Raw genomic sequence first — 19,210 nt, 5'->3', positions numbered from 1 at the left:
CTCGCACCTCCAATTCATTGGCAAATCCTTCAACATACATCCTGAATCAGACCATTTCTCACCCCCAAATAGATTCTCTCCCAGTACAAAGCCACCATCATCTCTTACCTGAACTACTGCAATAGCCTCCTAACTTGGCTCGCTCTTCCACTGCCTGCAAGCAATAGCCAGTGATCTTTCAAAAATATTTATCAGATCACATCATTCCAGTGGCTGCCCGTTAATGCTTAAAATAAAATCCAGAATTCTTGCCAGGGCTCAAAGACCTGCGTGCTGTCCACCTCTCCATCCTCCTCTCTCACGTCCCCCCACCCCCATGCCAGACACACTGAGGTATTTGGGGGTTCTCAGTTGGGGGCAGTACTGTCCCCTTTGGGGGAGGGTCAGGGAGGCAGGGTCTAGAATGTGGGACAGTATTTTTGTAATCACAACAACTAACAGTGCTAACCATGCTACACTGAGCCACACAGACCCATGGTGCTCAGCACAGCTCTGCACTACAAAGGATCATTGCACCCAAAATGCCACTTCACAAACACCCAGCACATTCCCACCTCAAGGTCTTTCCATTTGCTGGTACTTTCAGCCCAGGACACTGCAGTCTCTTCCCCGATTGCTCCTTCTTACCACTTGGGATTCAGCTCAAATGTCACCTCCTTTGAAAGGCATGCCTGGCCCTCATTTCTTAAATAGTGTGCTCCCCTACTAGCCTCCCTTCCAGTCTTGTTAATTCCTCTACCCTGCTTTATTAACTTTTTGCTTATTCTTTTATTGCTTTTCTCCCCACTCATTTGTCAACCCCCTGAGGGCAGGAACTTTGTACCCCAAGCACAGAACACTGTCTGGGGCATAGCAATTTTTCAATAATCATATGTGAAATGAATAAATGCCTATATAATTTTTCTTATGTAGGATCAGGGATTAAAAAATCTTCAGTTTGGGAGTACAATGTCACCTAACCATCATTTCTAGTTACTTTTTCCTACATCGTTTCCCTTTATGCAATGCAGTTGTTTTTACATTCTACAACTTTTACTTTTGCATAGCAAAGAGGGGTAATGGTAAATTTAAAATGTCCTAAGTCACCACCTAACTCTTTTCCAAAATGTAAAAGAGGGTATTTTGGTTTTTTTTTTTTTTTTTTTTTATGAGCACAGTATTTTTGTAAACCTCTAAGTAAATGTGTGTGGAGGCTAAAGTAACTCCATCTTAGACGCTAATCTGCCACATAGACTTCTAATTAACCCCCATTTGGGGAATGTCTCTTTATCTACTGTTCCTCATGTAAGAGCACAAGGAACAGTGAATCCTGCCCCTAGGTCAAAACAACCTTGATGTTAGCACACAAAGTATAGCCTATGACATACATAGCATTCTTGTCTTTTCCTGGAAGGTAGACTTTAATTGTCCCTGTGGAGCATGTATACTCTTTTCCTATAGTATATAGGCCCTGGGTCTGGGGCAGAGGGGGGCAGAGGTCTACTTGCCTTACTGCTGCCCAAGACATGCTTCTGTCCATAAATTCCCCAATAAATCACCTTTTACCAACAAACTGGATTGTTCTGCTTCATTATTTGGTTTCTCGGCTCCTTCTGCTTTTAGGGGTCTCTTTGCATATACAGCCCCTTCACAAACGATGTGAAACAACTTCTCGTTAAGTGGCCAGTAGGCAATGGTAGGACTGCTTCTAAGGGCAACGGTAAGCCCATATAACAGCAGCCCCCTGTACTGAAGGCATCAGAATAGAGAATGAGCACTGCCCACAGACATTTTCAAAACCAAGAAGAGCTGAAAAATAATGCAAAATGAAAGGAGATTTTAAAAGAAAATCACACTCTGAGAGCCCTAATCAAAAGTTCAAATCAGACATAGGAAGTAGGTTAAGAGATAAGTGATAGTGGGGATGTGTAGGATTACATCTAGATTTTAAAATATGATTTAATTTAAATGTCTAGAAGCATGATTTATTTAAATGTACAGAAGAGTAGGAAGGTATGTCAAAGAAGAATGAGCATACTTTGATTCCTTTTATGTTCCACACATATATGATTCATGCTCAAACAGGGTCTAGATTGGATACTAAATGCTAAACAGTGCTTCTCGTTGATGAATGGTATTTGGAGCCTGGTATATAATTACCTATGGTTTGGTTTGTGTAAGATTCTTGGGCCCAAGTGTTGTGTGCATTTTGTATCTTTTTTTTTTTTTTTTTTTTGAGATGGGGTCTTGCTCTGTCACCCAGGCTGGAGTACAGTGGAGTGATCACAGCTCACAGCAGTCTGGAAATCCTAGGCTCAAGCGATCCTCCCCCATCAGCCTCCCAAGTAGCTAGGGCTACAGGCACAAACCAGCATGCCTGGCTATTTTTATTTTTTATTTCTGGTAGACAAGGGTTTTACTATGTTGCTTAAGCTGGCATTTCATATCTTACCACATAGTGCCAAATCACATTCTCGAAGGTCATGACAAGTCACACTTCCATCTCTGTACACTTTCCAACACTGCATATCATCAACATTTAAAATTTTTCTAAGTTAATGCATAAAAAAGTGAAAACTCACCATTATTTAATTTACATTCACTGACTACTAAGATTGAGCATCTTTGCACATTTATTATTGGCAAATCCTCCTCTGTTTGTCTAGTTTATCTTTGTCCTTTTTCCTATTGTATTGTCGTGGTTTTCAATAAACTCACAGAGACTGTATATTAGGGATAATAATACTTTGTAAGTCATCCATATTGCATTATTTTTTCCAAGCTGTTGTTTTTCATTTCTGTAACCAAATGTGTCAGTCTGGCCTTTTGATTCTAAGTTTTATATCTTGGTTAGGAAGATTTCCTCCACACTGACATTTAACAAAGATTCTCAGGAATTTTCTCCTGATTAGAATTCATTCTTTAATGATCCATTAAGTCCTTGGTATTAGAGTGTAAAGTTAATGGAGAGAGGGGATACAAGAAGAAGAGAAAGAAAAGAGTATACGGTTTAAAAAGACACTGAAGAACCCTTATTTTTTAATGTTAAGGAGGGAGTTTTATACAAGTATCATTGGATTTAAAAGTAACAATATGTTCCCCATATTGTTAAAATTATGAAGGGAAAGAAAACCTCAAATATTTTGGCTTGAAAATATAATTAAGCTATAAACATAAGGGAAGAATTACTGGTTTGAAACTGAGCACAAATTAAACTGTGAATTTTTTAAAAAAGAAAAGGAACAACTACATTTTTCTTTTTTTTTTTTTTTTTTTTTTGAGACAGAGTCTCACTTTGTTGCCCAGGCTAGAGTGAGTGCCGTGGCGTCAGCTTAGCTCACAGCAACCTCAGACTCCTGGGCTTAAGCGATCCTCCTGTCTCAGCCTCCCGAGTAGCTGGGACTACAGGCATGCGCCACCATGCCCGGCTAATTTTTCTATATATATTTTTAGTTGTCCATATAATTGCTTTCTATTTTTAGTAGAGACGGGGTCTCGCTCTTGCTCAGGCTGGTCTCGAACTCCTGACCTTGAGCGATCCACCCGCCTCGGCCTCCCAGAGTGCTAGGATTACAGGCGTGAGCCACCACGCCCGGCCACATTTTTCATAATACTAAAAATGAAGCCATGTAAAGTGATAAAAAGCAATTACTTCCTACTTAGGTAATATTTCATCTGAGCCTTTTACATAAAAGTTTTAACTTTTATGTGATTATGAAGTTATTTATACCTAAATAGACCCATTAATAGGGAATTAGTACAGAAATTTATTTTTCCAATGACTGTGATAAGAGGAAAATAACCAAGGAAGGAATTTCTATAGAATGTATGCAGAACGTTGAGACTTTTTTGCTCAGTTTCCCACCTCTTTCAAAGCAAAGGCCAAAGTCCTGATAACAATCTAAAAGCTCCTGCATAAGGTGACTCCCATGCCCTCTCAGGTCTCATCTGCAACTGACCCCCTGGCTGAGTGCCCCCAGCCACATGGCCACCTCCGTGTGCCTTCCCAAGGAGGTTTTCTCTGACCACCCCACTGAAAACAATAACCTCCTCCCACTTCACATGCCATCTTTCCTGTTCCCAGTTTTATTTTTCTTCCATAGCACTTCGGACCATCTAACATTCTATCTATTTTACTTATTCATTTTGTTCATTGTCTCCCTTCCGCCACAGAATGGAAGCTCCATGAGCATGGAGCTCTCTGTCGTGTTTGTTCTCTGCTATATTCTCAACACCCGAATCTGTCACTAACACATAAGAGGTACTTCCTGTATCATTATTACAGGAATGAACGAATGAACCATTATTCATCTTTATGCAATGACTCATCTTCTCACAGCATTTACTTTGGAATCCATTTTCCAAATTTCTGAATCACATTGGTATCACAAATTTAAATGCATCTTAACATTTTTTCACTTGGAATTGACCAATAATGACTAAAATCTCATTGGCCTACAGTTCTTTTCATTGCTTTTTTCTAAAAAGACTTACTGTGACCAGTATCTAAAAATGTAATTATTATTTTGAGACCCTGGTCTAAATTTTAATAAATAATAGCTTGTATTATCCTAAGCACCTCAATGAGATTTGTGAAAATATATATATTTTTTAATTTTTATTTTGAGACAGGGTCTTGCTCTGTTGCCCTGGCTAGAGTGCAGAGGCATCATCATAGCTCACTGCAATTTCAAACTCCTGGGCTCAAGTGATCCTCCAGCCTCAGCCTCCCGAGTAGCTGGGACTATAGGTGCGCGCCACCACATCTGGCTAATTTTTCTATATTTAGTAGAGATGGAGTCTCACTCTTGCTCAGGCTGGTCTCAAACTCCTGACCTTAAGTAATCCTCCTGCCTTGGCCTCCAAAGTCCTAGGATTATAGGCGTGAGCCACCTCGTCTGGCCCGATTTGTAAAATATGTTATTTATTTTGCTACAATGAAAAAAAAAGCACTTGATTATAAACATAGTTGGAAATAACTACAGTGATTAAGGGTGGAAGACTTGAGAATGCTCCAGAGAATAGTTTATAATTCTAAATTATTTTAAAATACTGACAAAAAAGATTTCTTGCTGTTCAGACCACTAGAACTAGATCATTAAACCATAGTCAGTTTTTAATTATCAACATTAATTAAGAACCTATATCAATTAAAAAAAATAATCTAAGGAGCCAATAGTTCAAAAGCTACTTATAAGTGGTTTGGAGTATATTATATTATTTCTTTTTTTCCTCTCTCTCCAATGGTTGATTTTCCTTCCTAATTATATTTTCTTGAGATTTTGAGCTTAAATTAGGTTCTGAGCACATCATCCTTAACAGAAAAAAAAGCCAGTTTGTGACTTAGAGAGGAAAAAATGGTCGTGAGTGTCAAAGAGATAATCTATAAGATAATAGTATCTCCAGCTGAACAAAAGAAGTCATGTACAAGATCAAACTCATCCTATTTCCACCTAGTAACCTTACCCGAGGTCAACTGCAAAAAATCTCCTACAACCATCTAGAAAATAGCAATCTGGGAGGCTTATCAACAAGGCCCATCCATGTTATAATATAAACCTCTTTCAATTTCAAAAATTGATGGCCAAGGGCTCTTCAGTTGTGGCATTTGATTCCACATTAGTCTGCAGTATGCAAGAGAAAAAACAAAGACCCATCATTCCAAACCTTCTATTACAGACCCACGCCAAACTGTGCAACAAAACATTCCTAAGGAAATTGCTACTGTTATTGTACACATATTGTCATTGTTCCCATAAATGTAAACAGGTCTCTTATTTTTGATCCTAAATTTAAAGATAGAAACACAGCAGTTAAATATTACATTTTAGAGCAGTGCTTTGTCTCCTTAAAATAATGTTGGAAAACACTAAATATGTATGACCAAAAGAACAACTGAAAATCACCCAGAAGGTAAAGATCAATTCCTGAAAGCAATTCTTTTTTAATATTCTATTTACAAACTTGTAAAGTTGGCATAAACAGCTGCAAACAGAATAATGAAAACAAAATAGACCTAGCAAAAGAGACATATGTTTTAAAAGAAACTTCAAACAACCCTCAAGAATAGAAAATTAGCTGGGCATGGTGGCTTGCACCTGTAATCCCAGCTACTTGTTAGGCTGAGGTGGGAAAATCACTTGAGGTCAGGAATTTGAGATTAGCCTGGGCAACATAGCAAGACCCTATCTCTAAGAAAATTTTTTTTAAAGAATAGAAACTAAATTGCATTCTAATTTAACATATATCTCTGTCTAATGCAGTTAAGTTTTGCATGACGTTCACTGATTCTCTGAAAAGCTTTACAGTGTCTTCATTTCCCAAAAATAGAAAAGAGGAATTTTGGCCAGGAGTGGTGGCTCACACCTGTAATCCTAGCACTCTGGGAGGCTGAGGCGGGTGGATCATTTGAGCTCGGGAGTTTGAGACCAGCCTGAGCAAGAGCAAGACCCCGTCTCTACTAAAAATAGAAAGAAATTACATGGACAGCTCAAAATGTATACAGAAAAAATTAGCCAGGCATGGTGGCGCATGCCTGTAGTCCCAGCTACTCGGGAGGCTGAGGCAGGAGGATCGCTTGAGCCCAGGAGTTTGAGGTTGCTGTGAGCGAGGCTGATGCCACGGCACTCTAGCCTGGGCAACAGAGTGAGACTCTGTCTCAAAAAAAATAAATAAATTTAAAAAAAAAAAAAAGAAAGGAAAAGAGGAATTTTAAATGACTGTGCAATTATGTATTAGCTCATAACTTCCCAGCTTTTCTTACTAAACACTAATGATTCCACTATTCATATGGAGTCATTTAATCCTAGAGTTGGAAATATATAGAAGAGAGGTTCCCAGTCCTGGCTGCATCTATAAGGGAAGGGGGATTAACATACTGAACCCAAGCCCCACCTCCAATGACTGATTTAACTGTCCAGGAGTGGGATCCAGGCAGTAGTATTTTTATAAATCACCCAGGTCATCTTGATGTAGTCTTTGTTGAAAGCAACTAGTTTCCACCCACCTCTTCCTAGAGAAGACCTCAGAGAGATATCTAGGTTCTGCTCAAACACTTCCATGTTGAGAAACAATACCGTATTAGAAAAATCCAAAGGCATTACACTACCGTACAGAATGGTCCTTTTTCAAACATGAATGGCTATTTTTACAGAGCATGGTAACCCATCATTTCTCCTAACAACTACAAGAGTTCCAAGATCTTTGCATTTGTCCCGCTTCCTAAAAATCACTTTCCCCTATCTTCACATGACTAGCTCCTTGTCATGATTCAGGTCTGGGCTGAAATGTCACCTCCTAGGGGAGACTATGCCTGATCATTCCTTCCCCAGCCAGTCTGCATCTCTTCATTCATGGCACTTCTCAAAACTGAAATATGTAGTATGTATGCTTGTTGACTCTCTTCCTGGTCCGAAACATAAGCTCCCTTCTGGCAGCTCCACCCTGTCTGTCTTGCTCAATACTGTATCTTCAGCAAGTGGCACAGCACCTGACACAGTAGCCACTCAATACAAATTTTTAAATGAATAAATGACATAGAAGAGGTTATGGTAAAGCAAAAAGAAAAACTCAGAGTGGTATGTAATGTAAATACAGTTGTCCCTCAGTATTCATGGGGGTTTGGTTCCAAGACACCCCTTGGAGACTAAAATCTATGGACGCTCAAGTCTCTTACATAAAATAGCGTAGTATTTGCATACAACCTACACACATCCTACTGTATACTTTAAATCATCTCCAGATTATCTGTAATACTTAATACAATGTGAATACTATGTAAATAGCTGTTATACTATATTGTCTAAAGAATAATGATCCCAAAAAGCCTGTACATGTTCAGAACGGAAGTAATTTTTGTTTGAATATTTTCAATCTAAGATTAGTTGAATACATGGATGCAGAGCCCACAGATATGGAGGGCTGACTATAGTTGACAATGCTGATTATAAATTATTGGACTAAGTGTAAATGACAAAGTATATAATCATGTTTGTGCATCCACACATGTGTGTGTGTATGTGTCCGTGTATGTAAACGTAAAGATTCTGGAGGCTGTAGACCTCCCTAAATGCAATTATATAATTTCAAAATGCATAAAATTTCACTGAAACTTTCCAAAATTTACAGATATACTCATTTAAAACTTTTATATTACCCAGCAGCTTTCTTCTGAAAATCAATCAAAACATAAGTCAAAATTAAAATAAACTTCTGAAATATTTTTAAAACATTCCAAATGTTCACAAGTCATCAAAGACTGTTAAATCTCAAACATTAAAGCAGAAAAAGTAAACCATGGAAACACTGGGCTCTCGTACTAGGGAAGTATAAAAAACATAAACTTATGGAATTACTTGGAATACCTGGAATGATAAAATCAAAGAAACTCAGATTAGGAAGGGACCTTAGAAATCATTCTACATAAATTCCTTGCTAAGCATGAACTATCCATAGAGTATCTCAGCAAGTGGTTGGCTAGCTTCTCCTTAGACATTTTTGGTGACAGGGAACTGACTACTTCCTAAGGAGGCTGCCTCATTCCACCCTTGGACAACTCTATTGTCAGAAAGTTCTTTATTTTGATCCAAAATCTGGCTCCCAGTGATCCATTAGGACTCTTGGCTTTCTAAAGCCAAGTACAAATGTGTCAAGGAAAAAAAACTCAATGAATCACTTCTATAACATTGTAAGTGAGATTACAAAAGTACAGTAAATCCAGAAGGGAAATGAATTTGGGCCAAATGTTCAAAGAATAAGACAACTATGAAATAGTTTTGTTTTGTTTTGTTTTTTAAATGGAGGGACATAGCACAAGTGTTAAAACAGGTGGATTATCTTGGCTAAAACTGAGCAGCCAGAGAAAAAATGCACAGGAAGAAAAAGAGAAAACAGTTGATGGTAGATTCCTGAATCCCTGAAGTCTGGGTGAAAATTATTGCACTTAAGCAAGATTATTCTGCACTTTGGAAAAAACAGAATGAATTTGAATAGTAAAGGATAGGCAGATAAATAAGCAGAATAAGTAGCTCTGAAAAACAGCCATCTCAGACATTTAGAGCTGGTAAGAATCATAGAGATTATCTATTCCAACAGTTTAATTTTATAGACAAAGTAACTAAATCCCAGGAGAAAAAGGTATCAATTGCCACTTTTATATTCCCCTCCACTGTAATAAATAAGAACACTTTTGCTGAACATTTTCCTATCTTGTACCCTTTTCTTCCCACCTCCCGCACAACATGCTAACCCTGAGATGCTGTATAGGATCCTAACTATTTTAAAACTCAACTATCAGAGGGCAAAAGAGGGATAACGTAATAGAGCCCAATTGCCTGAATCATCCTGGCTTCTCACCAAGACCCAGAATGGACAGGATGTTGTCACACTGCAGGACGGCTCTTGCCGGCCGTGGAAACCAGCCAGGTATTATGCTGATATGTGTATCTCCATCACTAGCCAACGAGACAAGGAATCAAAGCCCTGCTAATTCACCCACAAAACTGTCCATCTTTTCCCTTGGTATCATCACACAGGCCTGCTTTGGGGCAACCAAACAAATTCCATCAGTTTCTTTTACACACACTTACATTTTTTTTCTCTTTCTCTCACTTACCACCCCAGCTAGACTCAGGGCAGAACCTGGGCCACCCTACCACACCCCCAGGACCACCCACACTCTCTAAGGTTCTCTGGTTTTCTTCCCTAATCAGCCTCATTTTCCTCACACTTAAAACATCAGTGTCTTAAAAATGCAGCCCTGCCCCAGAAAGGCCTGCCTATTAAAAGGACATGCTCTTAATTTAAAAAGCCAGGTCACAGAGTATTATTACTTATGGCAAGATCCTGCTTTTATAAAAACAAAAGAACAAGAACAGTAAAAAACCCTGCATATGGATTCACATGCTTAAAGGTATTTAAAAGAATTCCAAAAGAATGCTCACCCAAGTGATAACAGCAGAGACAGAACTGGGAGGACGAAAAGGGAAAACTACTAATTTGTGTATGCTTTTATCTAACTTGGAATGTTGCAATAAGCTGTCCTAAGTACATAATTGCAATTCTTAAAGATCAATTCTTAAAGATCAATCAAACTCTTCTGACCAAAAATGGGGGAAAAAACCCCACTTAAATTAAAAATGCTAATGTAACTTCAAGGATCAGTCTGTGAGCAGTGAGGGCTGTTGCTCTCAGCCCCCATCACCCTAAGGAGTCAGTAAGGGCTGGTTTCCACCTAGGCTGCCCTCTTGGACCTCACTGTGTGTCCAGACAGCTTCTTTGCCCATCATTTATTAGTTTTTTATTTCTCTTAATTCAGAAGGCTATCAAACTAACTGGGGAATATATATTGCCCATGTACCGCCCATCCCCCCGAGTCAGAGCTTCAAGCGTGTCCATTCCCCAGACAGTGCGCATTGCACTCATCATGTAGATATACCCCAGCCCCTCCCCCCCATCCCCCCCCCAGTCAGCACATTCAAGTGTGACCATTCCCCAGACGGTGCGCAATGCACTCATCATGTAGGTATACATCCATCCCCTCCCCCCACCCCCCACCTCAGTCTGATACCCAATTGGTGTCATTCCCAAATGTGCATTTAGGTGATGATCAGGGAAACCAATTTGCTGGTGAGTACATGTGGTGCTTGTTTTTCCATTCTTGGGATACTTCACTTAATAGAATGGGTTCCAACTCTCTCCAGGAGAACAAAAGGGATTCTATATCACCGTTATTTCTTATAGCTGAGTATATTTCTTATTTCTTATATCCATGGTATACATATACCACAATTTACTAATCCATTCATGAATTGATGGGCATTTAGGTTGTTTCCACATCTTTGCAATTGTGAATTGTGCTGCTATAAACATTCGGGTACAGGTGTCTTTGTCATAGAATGACTTTTGTACCCCCATAATAAGCTGAAATTAAAAAAAATAATAATAAAGCTCTTTGCTAAAACAAACAAAAAATAATAATGTAAACATAATAGAATATTACTCAGCTTTTAAAAAACCGTAAATCTTGCAAAAATCTATAATAAAGATAAATCTTGAAGACATCATGCTAAATAAAAGACAGATACTATAATATTCTACTTATATGAGATATCTAAAGTGTTTACACTCCAAGAAACAGAGAACAAAATGGTGTTTATCAAGGGTCAGGAAATGAAGAAAATGGGTAGTTGTTCGTTCATATGTATTGTTTTTAGTTTTTCATTCTAGAGATATGTTGCATAACAATGTAAATAGATGTGACATAACTGATATGAATAAAAACACTTAAGATTGCAAAAAAAAAAAAAAACCTAACTGGGGAAAACATTATTAAATTGTTTATATCCCATATTCTAGAGGTTAGGCTTGAATAAAATGACAACAATTGCACACATTATTCATTTGTTTTATTAAATTGAGAGTTGAGTATCTGAATTTATCCTATTTATGCCCCTCCCCTGCCCCCCCCCAAAAAAAACATGAACTAAAAGGACTCATATCATTTGAGCATCAACTTTACCCCCTAAAACTGCTTCACCCTGTAGCACCTTCCTTCACAAATGGAACCACCTTCTATCCACCCTGAGAAGATTCTCAACTCTACTCTTTCTCTCACTTCCCACATCTAGTCACATGCAATACTGTGTCTCTCCCTTCCTCCTAAATAGACATGTCCCCTCCTCACCACCTCTACTGCCACTGCACAGCTATAGTCCACCCACTATGACCATCATTGTGACCTTCTAAATTGCACTTGTGGCCTTGGCCAAGATGTTTCATGCTCTGAGGTAGTCTAATGCATGAAAACAAAATGGACTTCCTCCTAAACCAGGTCTCACCACTTAGTTTTGTGGCCCTGAGAAGGGCCCTTAACTTCTTTAAGAGCCAGTTTCCTCTTCTGTATAATGCAATCTATATTTACCTTGCATAAGGATTATTGCAAGAATCAGAGGCAAGGTGTGCAAAGTACCTAGTCCTAAGTAGAGTCTTGTACATAGTTCAATGCTTTATTATTTTCTGCCGGGCGCGGTGGCGCACGCCTGTAATCCTAGCACTCTGGGAGGCCGAGGTGGGCGGATTGTTTGAGCTCAGGAGTTCGAGACCAGCCTGAGCAAGAGCGAGACCCCATCTCTACTAAAAATAGAAACAAATTATATGGACAGCTAAAAATGTATATAGAAAAAATTAGCCGGGCATGGTGGTGCATGCCTGTAGTCCCAGCTACTCGGGAGGCTGAGACAGGAGGATCGCTTGAGCTCAGGAGTTTGAGGTTGCTGTGAGCTAGGCTGACGCCACGGCACTCACTCTAGCCTGGGCAACAGAGTGAGACTCTGTCTCAAAAAAAAAAATAAATAAAAATAAAAAAAATATTATTTTCTTATTTGTAAAAGCAGGCAAGAAGCCTCTGAATTATATTATGAGGTAAGGCACCAAACATAGTTACTGTTTCATTTCTTTTCAATGGCTCCACGTGCAAGGCAAAATGTGGACCCAGCCCTTTTCCAATTGCATCTCCTGCCTCTGGACCTCAGGTACCTTCTCCTTCAGCATAACAAATTATTTAACAGTAAGACTGTGTATCTCTTATGCCCTCTTCTCCTTCAAAGCCATAATTACAGGTAGAACCTTTTGTGTGGGAAAGTCCTTTGCCATGTATTTCAACATGCGAGTAATTATCATATTTTCAAATTTGGGAAGCAATACCCATAAGAACAAGTGTACTTAAGGGGATGATAGGGCAGAGTACGTGTAAGCAAGAAATTCTGAAACAATCTTCAAACCATGGCTGCTACACATGCTCACATGAACACGGTGAATATGATGAAAAATTATAAAATCTTGCTAAATAATGTCTGAGACATAACTTTTGCCAAGATGAAATCTTGAGTTGAAATAAAAAGAAGGGATGATGCAAATTAGAGCAATTGGGTCAAAAAAAAAAGAGACGTCATTGAAAGTGATTATGTTTATTTGTTGAGGTTGTTTGTAAACAGTTTCTAAAAGCATATATTTTAGATTTTTAAATTAATTTGATAACAAATGTGATAAGTGGAAAAATTTCTTCTTTAAAAAGAATGAGAGAAGGTCACATGCAGGGGGTCATGCCTGCAATCCTAGCACTTTGGGAGGCCACGGCGGGAGGATCACTTGAGGCGAGGAGTTCAAAACCAGCCTCAACAAAAGTGAGACCCCGTCTCTACAAAAAACAGAAAAATTAGCCAGGCATGGTGGCATGTGCCTGTAATTCCCAGCTACTTGGGAGGCTGAGGCAAGAGGATTGCTTGAGCCCAGGAGTTTGAGGTTGCTGTGAGTTATGATGACACCACTGCACTGTAGCCTGGGAGACAGAGCAAGACCCTGTCTCAATCAATCAATCAATAATGAGAGAAGTTAAAAATCATAGTTTAGGTAAATCAATTAAATATTAACTTTCTTTTAATGTTTATTCATAGATTAGAAAAGAATATGTGGGTTTTTCCCCCATATGAGTTCATGATTTAGAATTTACAGATATAAAAGAAGCTAACAATCTTTCTAAGCATATGAGGAAAAAAATTAATTCTGTTTAAAAATGAATCCAGGTAATTTTTTTTTATTTCTTGAGACAGGGTCTTCCTCTGTTTCTCCCCCTCCCCCTCACCCCAAGAGACAGGGTCTCACTATGTTGCTCAGGCTGATCTTGAACTCCTGGCCTCAAGTGATCCTCCCACTTTGGCCTCCCAAAGTGCTAGGATTACAGGCATGAGCCACTGTGTGCTGCCAAAACCAGGTAATTTAAATGCTTTTCATCAGGTCCCCAATGTGACAATCTCTAAAACTGTATAAGTAAATGTTTATTTCTTGAATGATTTAACTATAACCCTGTACAAGCATAAAGTTGGCTCCAAAAGGAAAAGCCACTCAATGCCCAGAAAGTGCTTCTTTAGCGGCTGGTGACTGTCCTTGGTGTCAGGGTTGAGAAAATGAGTTGAGGATTCTTAGTACAGAGCCTGCTGTAACCAAGCTGTAAAACTTTTTTAAAGCTGTCACACAGATTTGTTTTCTTTTACAATGCTACCAGTAATGCTGAATCATTCCTTTCCAAAGCCAAAGAGATCTTTTTAAACTTTACCACATTTTAAATTCAACCATTTTTAAGTAAAAAAAAAAAAAAAAACCCTTACATTTAAAGTGTAGGGTATTTTTATATTAATAGATCTTCAGTTTTCAAGTTATTTTAGAGCCATGACTCTTCTTCAAGCACTATTTTGGCCTGGGTGACAGACAGTGCTGATTTACGTACATCCCAAGCATACAGTCAGCCAGGTGAACATGACTAGGCATGGGTGCTCCTCAGGTCATTGAAGGGGAAGCATTATTTGTGAAATCATAAAAGCATACTCCAGTATTCTAGTGGACAGGTTGCTTTGTTCCACTACCCAAAGCATAATGAAAAGGAGAATATTATGATGATGTCAGAGGTCATCTTTTTTCCAGACCCCTAGTAGTTTTCTTTCAAGTGTGTTCTTTTGTGAACAGAATTACAGCAGCCCATGTAACGAGGCACCGGGCAGAGCACTAAATGATATCAGGCCAGGTCAAAAAGCAATTGGGTTGAGAGAAGAAATAACTAGGAGAAAAAAATGAATTAATTCATCTTCTTGATTTCACACACCTTCAGGCAACATTGCTCACTTGCCTTATTGTCCTAGCGGTCAGTACCTAACCTGGGCAGGAAGGTAGCAACATTGCTGGGTGCTGATTCTGGAAAACGAAATGACCTGCACAGACTGAGCCATGTTGCTACACTGCAAATTACTAACGTTCAACTTGAACTTAGTACAGTAGTTTTCTGTTGACATTTCCATAAACTGGTCCAATTATTTTTAAATGAATTCTATCTGTTGAAAGAGCCTAGAAATAAGCCAAGGATTTCTTTTGGCTTTTTATAGATACCTGATAATGAACAAAACTTCCTTTTGAAAAATCAAAGCACTCACAAAACATGTTTTTCAAAAATGACTTCTATATGATACTATCATTAGAATACCTCAGTTTGCACAATTATTTTGAATTTACTTTTCAAATAGAAAACATTACTTGAGATTGATTTAACTCATTTAAGTAATATTCCCAAATAAAGTATATACCATATTTAAAGGATAAATATAATAGGTCTCACTATCAAATAATCAAGCATAATGATTATTTTATTACCCTAAGATATATTTTTTATATAACTGCATAAGCCAGTTCATTAGAAACTTTAAATTGAATTTTATTTATGCTAAATACAACTCAAAATAAATATATGAACAAGTATCATTTGGTAAAAATAATCCTGATTTCTTTAGTAACTGGCAACAACAACAACAAAAAATAATCCTGATAATATTTTTTCTTCTGATATCTTTGGTATGAACCTGATAAATTTTTATTAACCTCCCGCTGTGTAACACAAAACATGGTTTAAATTTAAAAAAAATTATTATAGATAAAAATTGGTATTAGCATTACTCTACATTAAGAAACCACTGTTACATTATTCCTACAAAATATTTTTTCTCATTTTCCTCATTACTGCCAGTGAAATTAATGTAGGTTGTTATTTTTAATACTAGACACTTCCTACACTTCCTAATTTTCTTAGTCTTTCTCTGACACTAACCAATATTGACTGGTAAATCCTTAATAAAGGTGTATCTTCCTCTAGTACAAAATGATTCTTTCATAAAATATTATTTCATGCCCACTGCATGTTAGGCTTTATGTTAAAGACTTCAGATGCAAAGTCAATTAAGATAGATCCCTTGCCTTTAGAGTTCATGGCAAAACACAAATGCTTTATTTAAGGTTTACTATGAAGGGTAAGAGCAATCACACAGAAATATCCCTATAAGGGTTGTTTAAATCAAGCAGGAAGGTCAGTTAACAGTTACATTTCATGAAATTAAGCCCATCCTCTTTATCAAGAAGGCGACGGCTTACCACTGTCTGGTCTGCACTTCCCTGTCTTGGCAAAGCAGTGTAGACAGATGTAGACAACATCAAAACATCTCTGAGAATTACATTCATCATCCTGTTTCCTCACTTCCCAAGATTTAGCATCACTGCATTTAAACACGTCAGTATAAGACTTACTCTAAGTTAAAAAATATAAACTAGTTCAGCTGTTAAGACTAGATATGTACATGGTACGTAAAATATAAACTAGAAATTTACAGCCTGATACAAAAAAATTAGATTGGAATTGAAATTTTTCATCATATGTACTATATTTATTCTTTGGTAGTTAGGCATCCAAATAAAAATAAGATATATCTGAAAGTATAAATATTTACCATATTATACACTAAATTAGAAGGCAAGTTGATTAGATATGTCACACATCATGTCTTTTAACTGTAACAACATAAAACAAGACCCCCCAAAAAATCAAACTTACATTATAAGAAAAAGATTTTTGATAATATTCCATGCTAAATGAGAATTAACATTTAAAATGCCAATATGCACCTAAGCAGTGTATACATACAGTTAAATTTACAACTGGTTACTTGCTACCCTTAGTGCCTCAAGAACCAGGTAAAACAAACTGACTTCCTTAAACAATATGTACGTTCTTAAGAGTGCTTTTCATTGTTTTCTCCCAATACCTTAGGCTTTACAAGAAGCCAAATACCAAAAGACTAAAGAGGACAAATGTTATACATGGCCCATTTGCAATTTTCGGGTTTTATATAAATACAGTCATTTTAACCAGAAGAGACTCATCTGAATACATGAGCCACGTATTTCAAACCATTTGTAGGCGAGTTCAATTTTTCATGGTCAGGGTGACCTCATAAGACTTGGGTATGGCCCAACCTAGCTCAGAGGTGAAATCAAGGCAGTGGGATCACCCAGCAAAGTTGTTTTTCTCCTGCAGCTGGATGACAAGAATGACTAGAGCCAAGGAGAATGAAGATTGCCCAGCCTTTGTCAAATGGGATTGGTGAGGAGTTCCCTCTCTCACCAAGGAGTGGTTACATTCAGCAGAAAGCTGAGGTCCTGAAATTGTGGGTCCTCCGGCACAAACCTCATCACCTTTGTGGATTATGAGATTGTCACTGAAAACTGAGTTTGAAATAACAGCAGTTTCGGGAAGTTTGATTTATACATTCCAACCCAGTTGAATGTCGCCTTGGAGTGCTGGTACTTGAAAATTCTTATGAATCTCCCTCCCCCACAGGCTAAACAGCCATTGCCTTCCAAATTCCAGCTTATACATTCATTTCTTGGGCAATTTTTCTCTTGGGGGGAAAACAATGGACTCTTTCAATCTTCTCTTATCAACAAAGGGCCCTAAGATGAAAAACAGTCCTTTCAATCGCATCCTTTCCGACTTCTTAACAAGGATAAGTGGGCCTGGGGGGTGGGGGAGCGAAGGCCGGGGAGGGGAGAGGTGACAGGCTACTCACCTCTTTCAGCTGCTCCAGCTCCTGTTTGAGGCTGTCGTACTCTGCCTCCAGCTCGTCATACTGCTGTTTGAGGGTCAGCTTCTCTTCCAGCACCACCAGCCCGTACTCGGCAGCCTGGATCTTCTCGTGGGTCGTCTCTGTGAGCTCCTTGGTCAGCCTCTCTATCTCAGTCTTGTAATGGTCCACCGTCTGCACTACCTCTTCTGCGGCCATAGCCCCGGCGGATGGAGGCAGGAGGGGGTGACGGGGTAGGGGAGATGGATGCAAAGCAGGCAGGGAAAGGGAGAAGGAAATGGGGAGGGAGGGGTAAAAACGGGAAAGAAAGTGCGGCTGGATGAAGGGCAGCGCAATGCCCTGAGGGCTCTTCTGGCAGCGGCAGCTACACTGCCCGAGAAACTGACGAGAAATGCAACATGGAGAATGCAGGGGAGCGGATCAGGCTCGCGGCGGCAGCTGCTGCCGCATGTGTCCTCCGGGCCGGCCCCTGCGTGCGGTCAGCAGCCGTGCGGCATGGCCTGGGCTGCTGCGGCCGGGGGCGGCGAGGGGCTCCGGGTCCTGCTTCCAATTCAGAGGCGCCCGGCCGCCATGTCTCCAGGGCCGCGTCACTGCAGTCTCCCCCCGGGCCTGGCGCGCTCGGCTCGCCGCTCGCTCGCTCGCTCCACCTGCTCCCTCTGGCCCTGCAGCAGCCGGTGCGGAATGATGCAGTCTCGGGCCGGCTCCCTCCCTTCCCGCCTGGCCGCTGCCCCGAGCAGGGGGCGGGGAGCGGATGGAGTCAGCGCGGGGGGAGGAGGCAAGGACCAGACGGAAACATCCCAAGGCGCCTCCCGCCGGGCGCGCGGGGCTGCCACCGCCCGCTGCTCCGCGAGGCTGCGCGGCGGAGGCGGCGGGGCCGGGCCGGGGCAGCGCCGGGCCGCGCGCGGGGAGGGGGCCGACGCCCCGACCTGGTCGCCCGCGGCGGGAGTTCCTCCCAGGGCTTTGTCCCGATGGACGTCGAAGCCCCCGGGAGTGGCGTGCGCGCCCCGGCTCTCGCTGCGACGAGGGCCGAAGCTCAGGAAACTGCCCGGAACCGGCGCCTTCTTCAGAGAAAAGCAAACAAAACTACCCCGGTCCGGCCCCGCACATCCTCCTAGCCCCCTGGGCGCGCCGCTGCCTTTCCGGACCACCTGCAGCCCAAAGGAACGCCGGGTTTCCACCTCCGCCTCCTCCGCCTTCCCTCTCGCCCCCAGCCTCTCCCTGGTCTGGCCTGGTCCACCTAACGTTCTCACCAAGTAACCTTACTGAACCCTCAGACAGTCTTCGCTAAATATTGCTCGCCCTCGCCCAGGTGTCAGAAGATCACTGTCTACTCAGAAAGTTATTTCTGTAATGCATGCACCCAGTAAACCCTCGAGGTACTGTATTTCTTGTCCCAATAGTTACTCCATCAAAACACCTTACTCTACGGAAAACTGCATGAAATTCCCTTTATAAGGTATCAACAATACCCTACAATAAGCATTTTTTAAATAGTAAGAGCTAAGAGTTCTTGAAACCAGGTACCAAACATGCTTCTGAGTATGTTACATGCATTCTCATCAATCCTAACAATGAACCTTTGAGGTAGGAACTAGTATCCCCAATTTACAGATGAAGAAAGAAAGATACAGGGAGGTTGGGAGATTTGCCCAAAGTTAGATAACTCTTAAGTGATGGAATCAAAATTTGAATCAGAACTGCAGAGCCTTAAACTGGATCATTTATATTGGCTTCATCTTAACTCATAACTAATGCAAACCCAGCAACTAAATATTATA

General features: G+C 40.2%; 1 protein-coding gene across 21 annotated transcripts in view; it reads right to left on the bottom strand.

Annotated features, from left to right (window-relative positions):
- BICD1 (BICD cargo adaptor 1) overlaps nt 1-18,118 on the bottom strand; it is a 222,538-nt gene extending 204,420 nt beyond the window's left edge. For 15 of the 21 annotated variants that reach the window (XR_011235767.1, XM_069491391.1, XM_069491382.1 and 12 more), the window contains exon 1: nt 17,418-18,118. Coding sequence is in view for 20 of the 21 variants with exons in the window: in XM_069491391.1 (XP_069347492.1) it covers nt 17,418-17,630 (213 nt within the window). In the remaining variant the exon portion in view is untranslated. Of the gene's footprint in view, nt 1-16,314; nt 16,360-17,274; nt 17,302-17,417 lie in introns of those variants that run through there. The other 6 variants (XM_069491385.1, XM_069491388.1, XM_069491398.1 and 3 more) reach the window with 3 other exon arrangements.
- Nucleotides 18,119-19,210: the final 1,092 nt, after the last annotated feature.

This window comes from Eulemur rufifrons, chromosome 16 (genome assembly GCF_041146395.1).
Source record: "Eulemur rufifrons isolate Redbay chromosome 16, OSU_ERuf_1, whole genome shotgun sequence".
Classification (NCBI taxonomy): Eukaryota; Metazoa; Chordata; class Mammalia; order Primates; family Lemuridae; genus Eulemur; species Eulemur rufifrons.
Note: the sequence above shows the minus strand (reverse complement) of the source record. Positions and strands in the feature narration are given on the sequence as shown.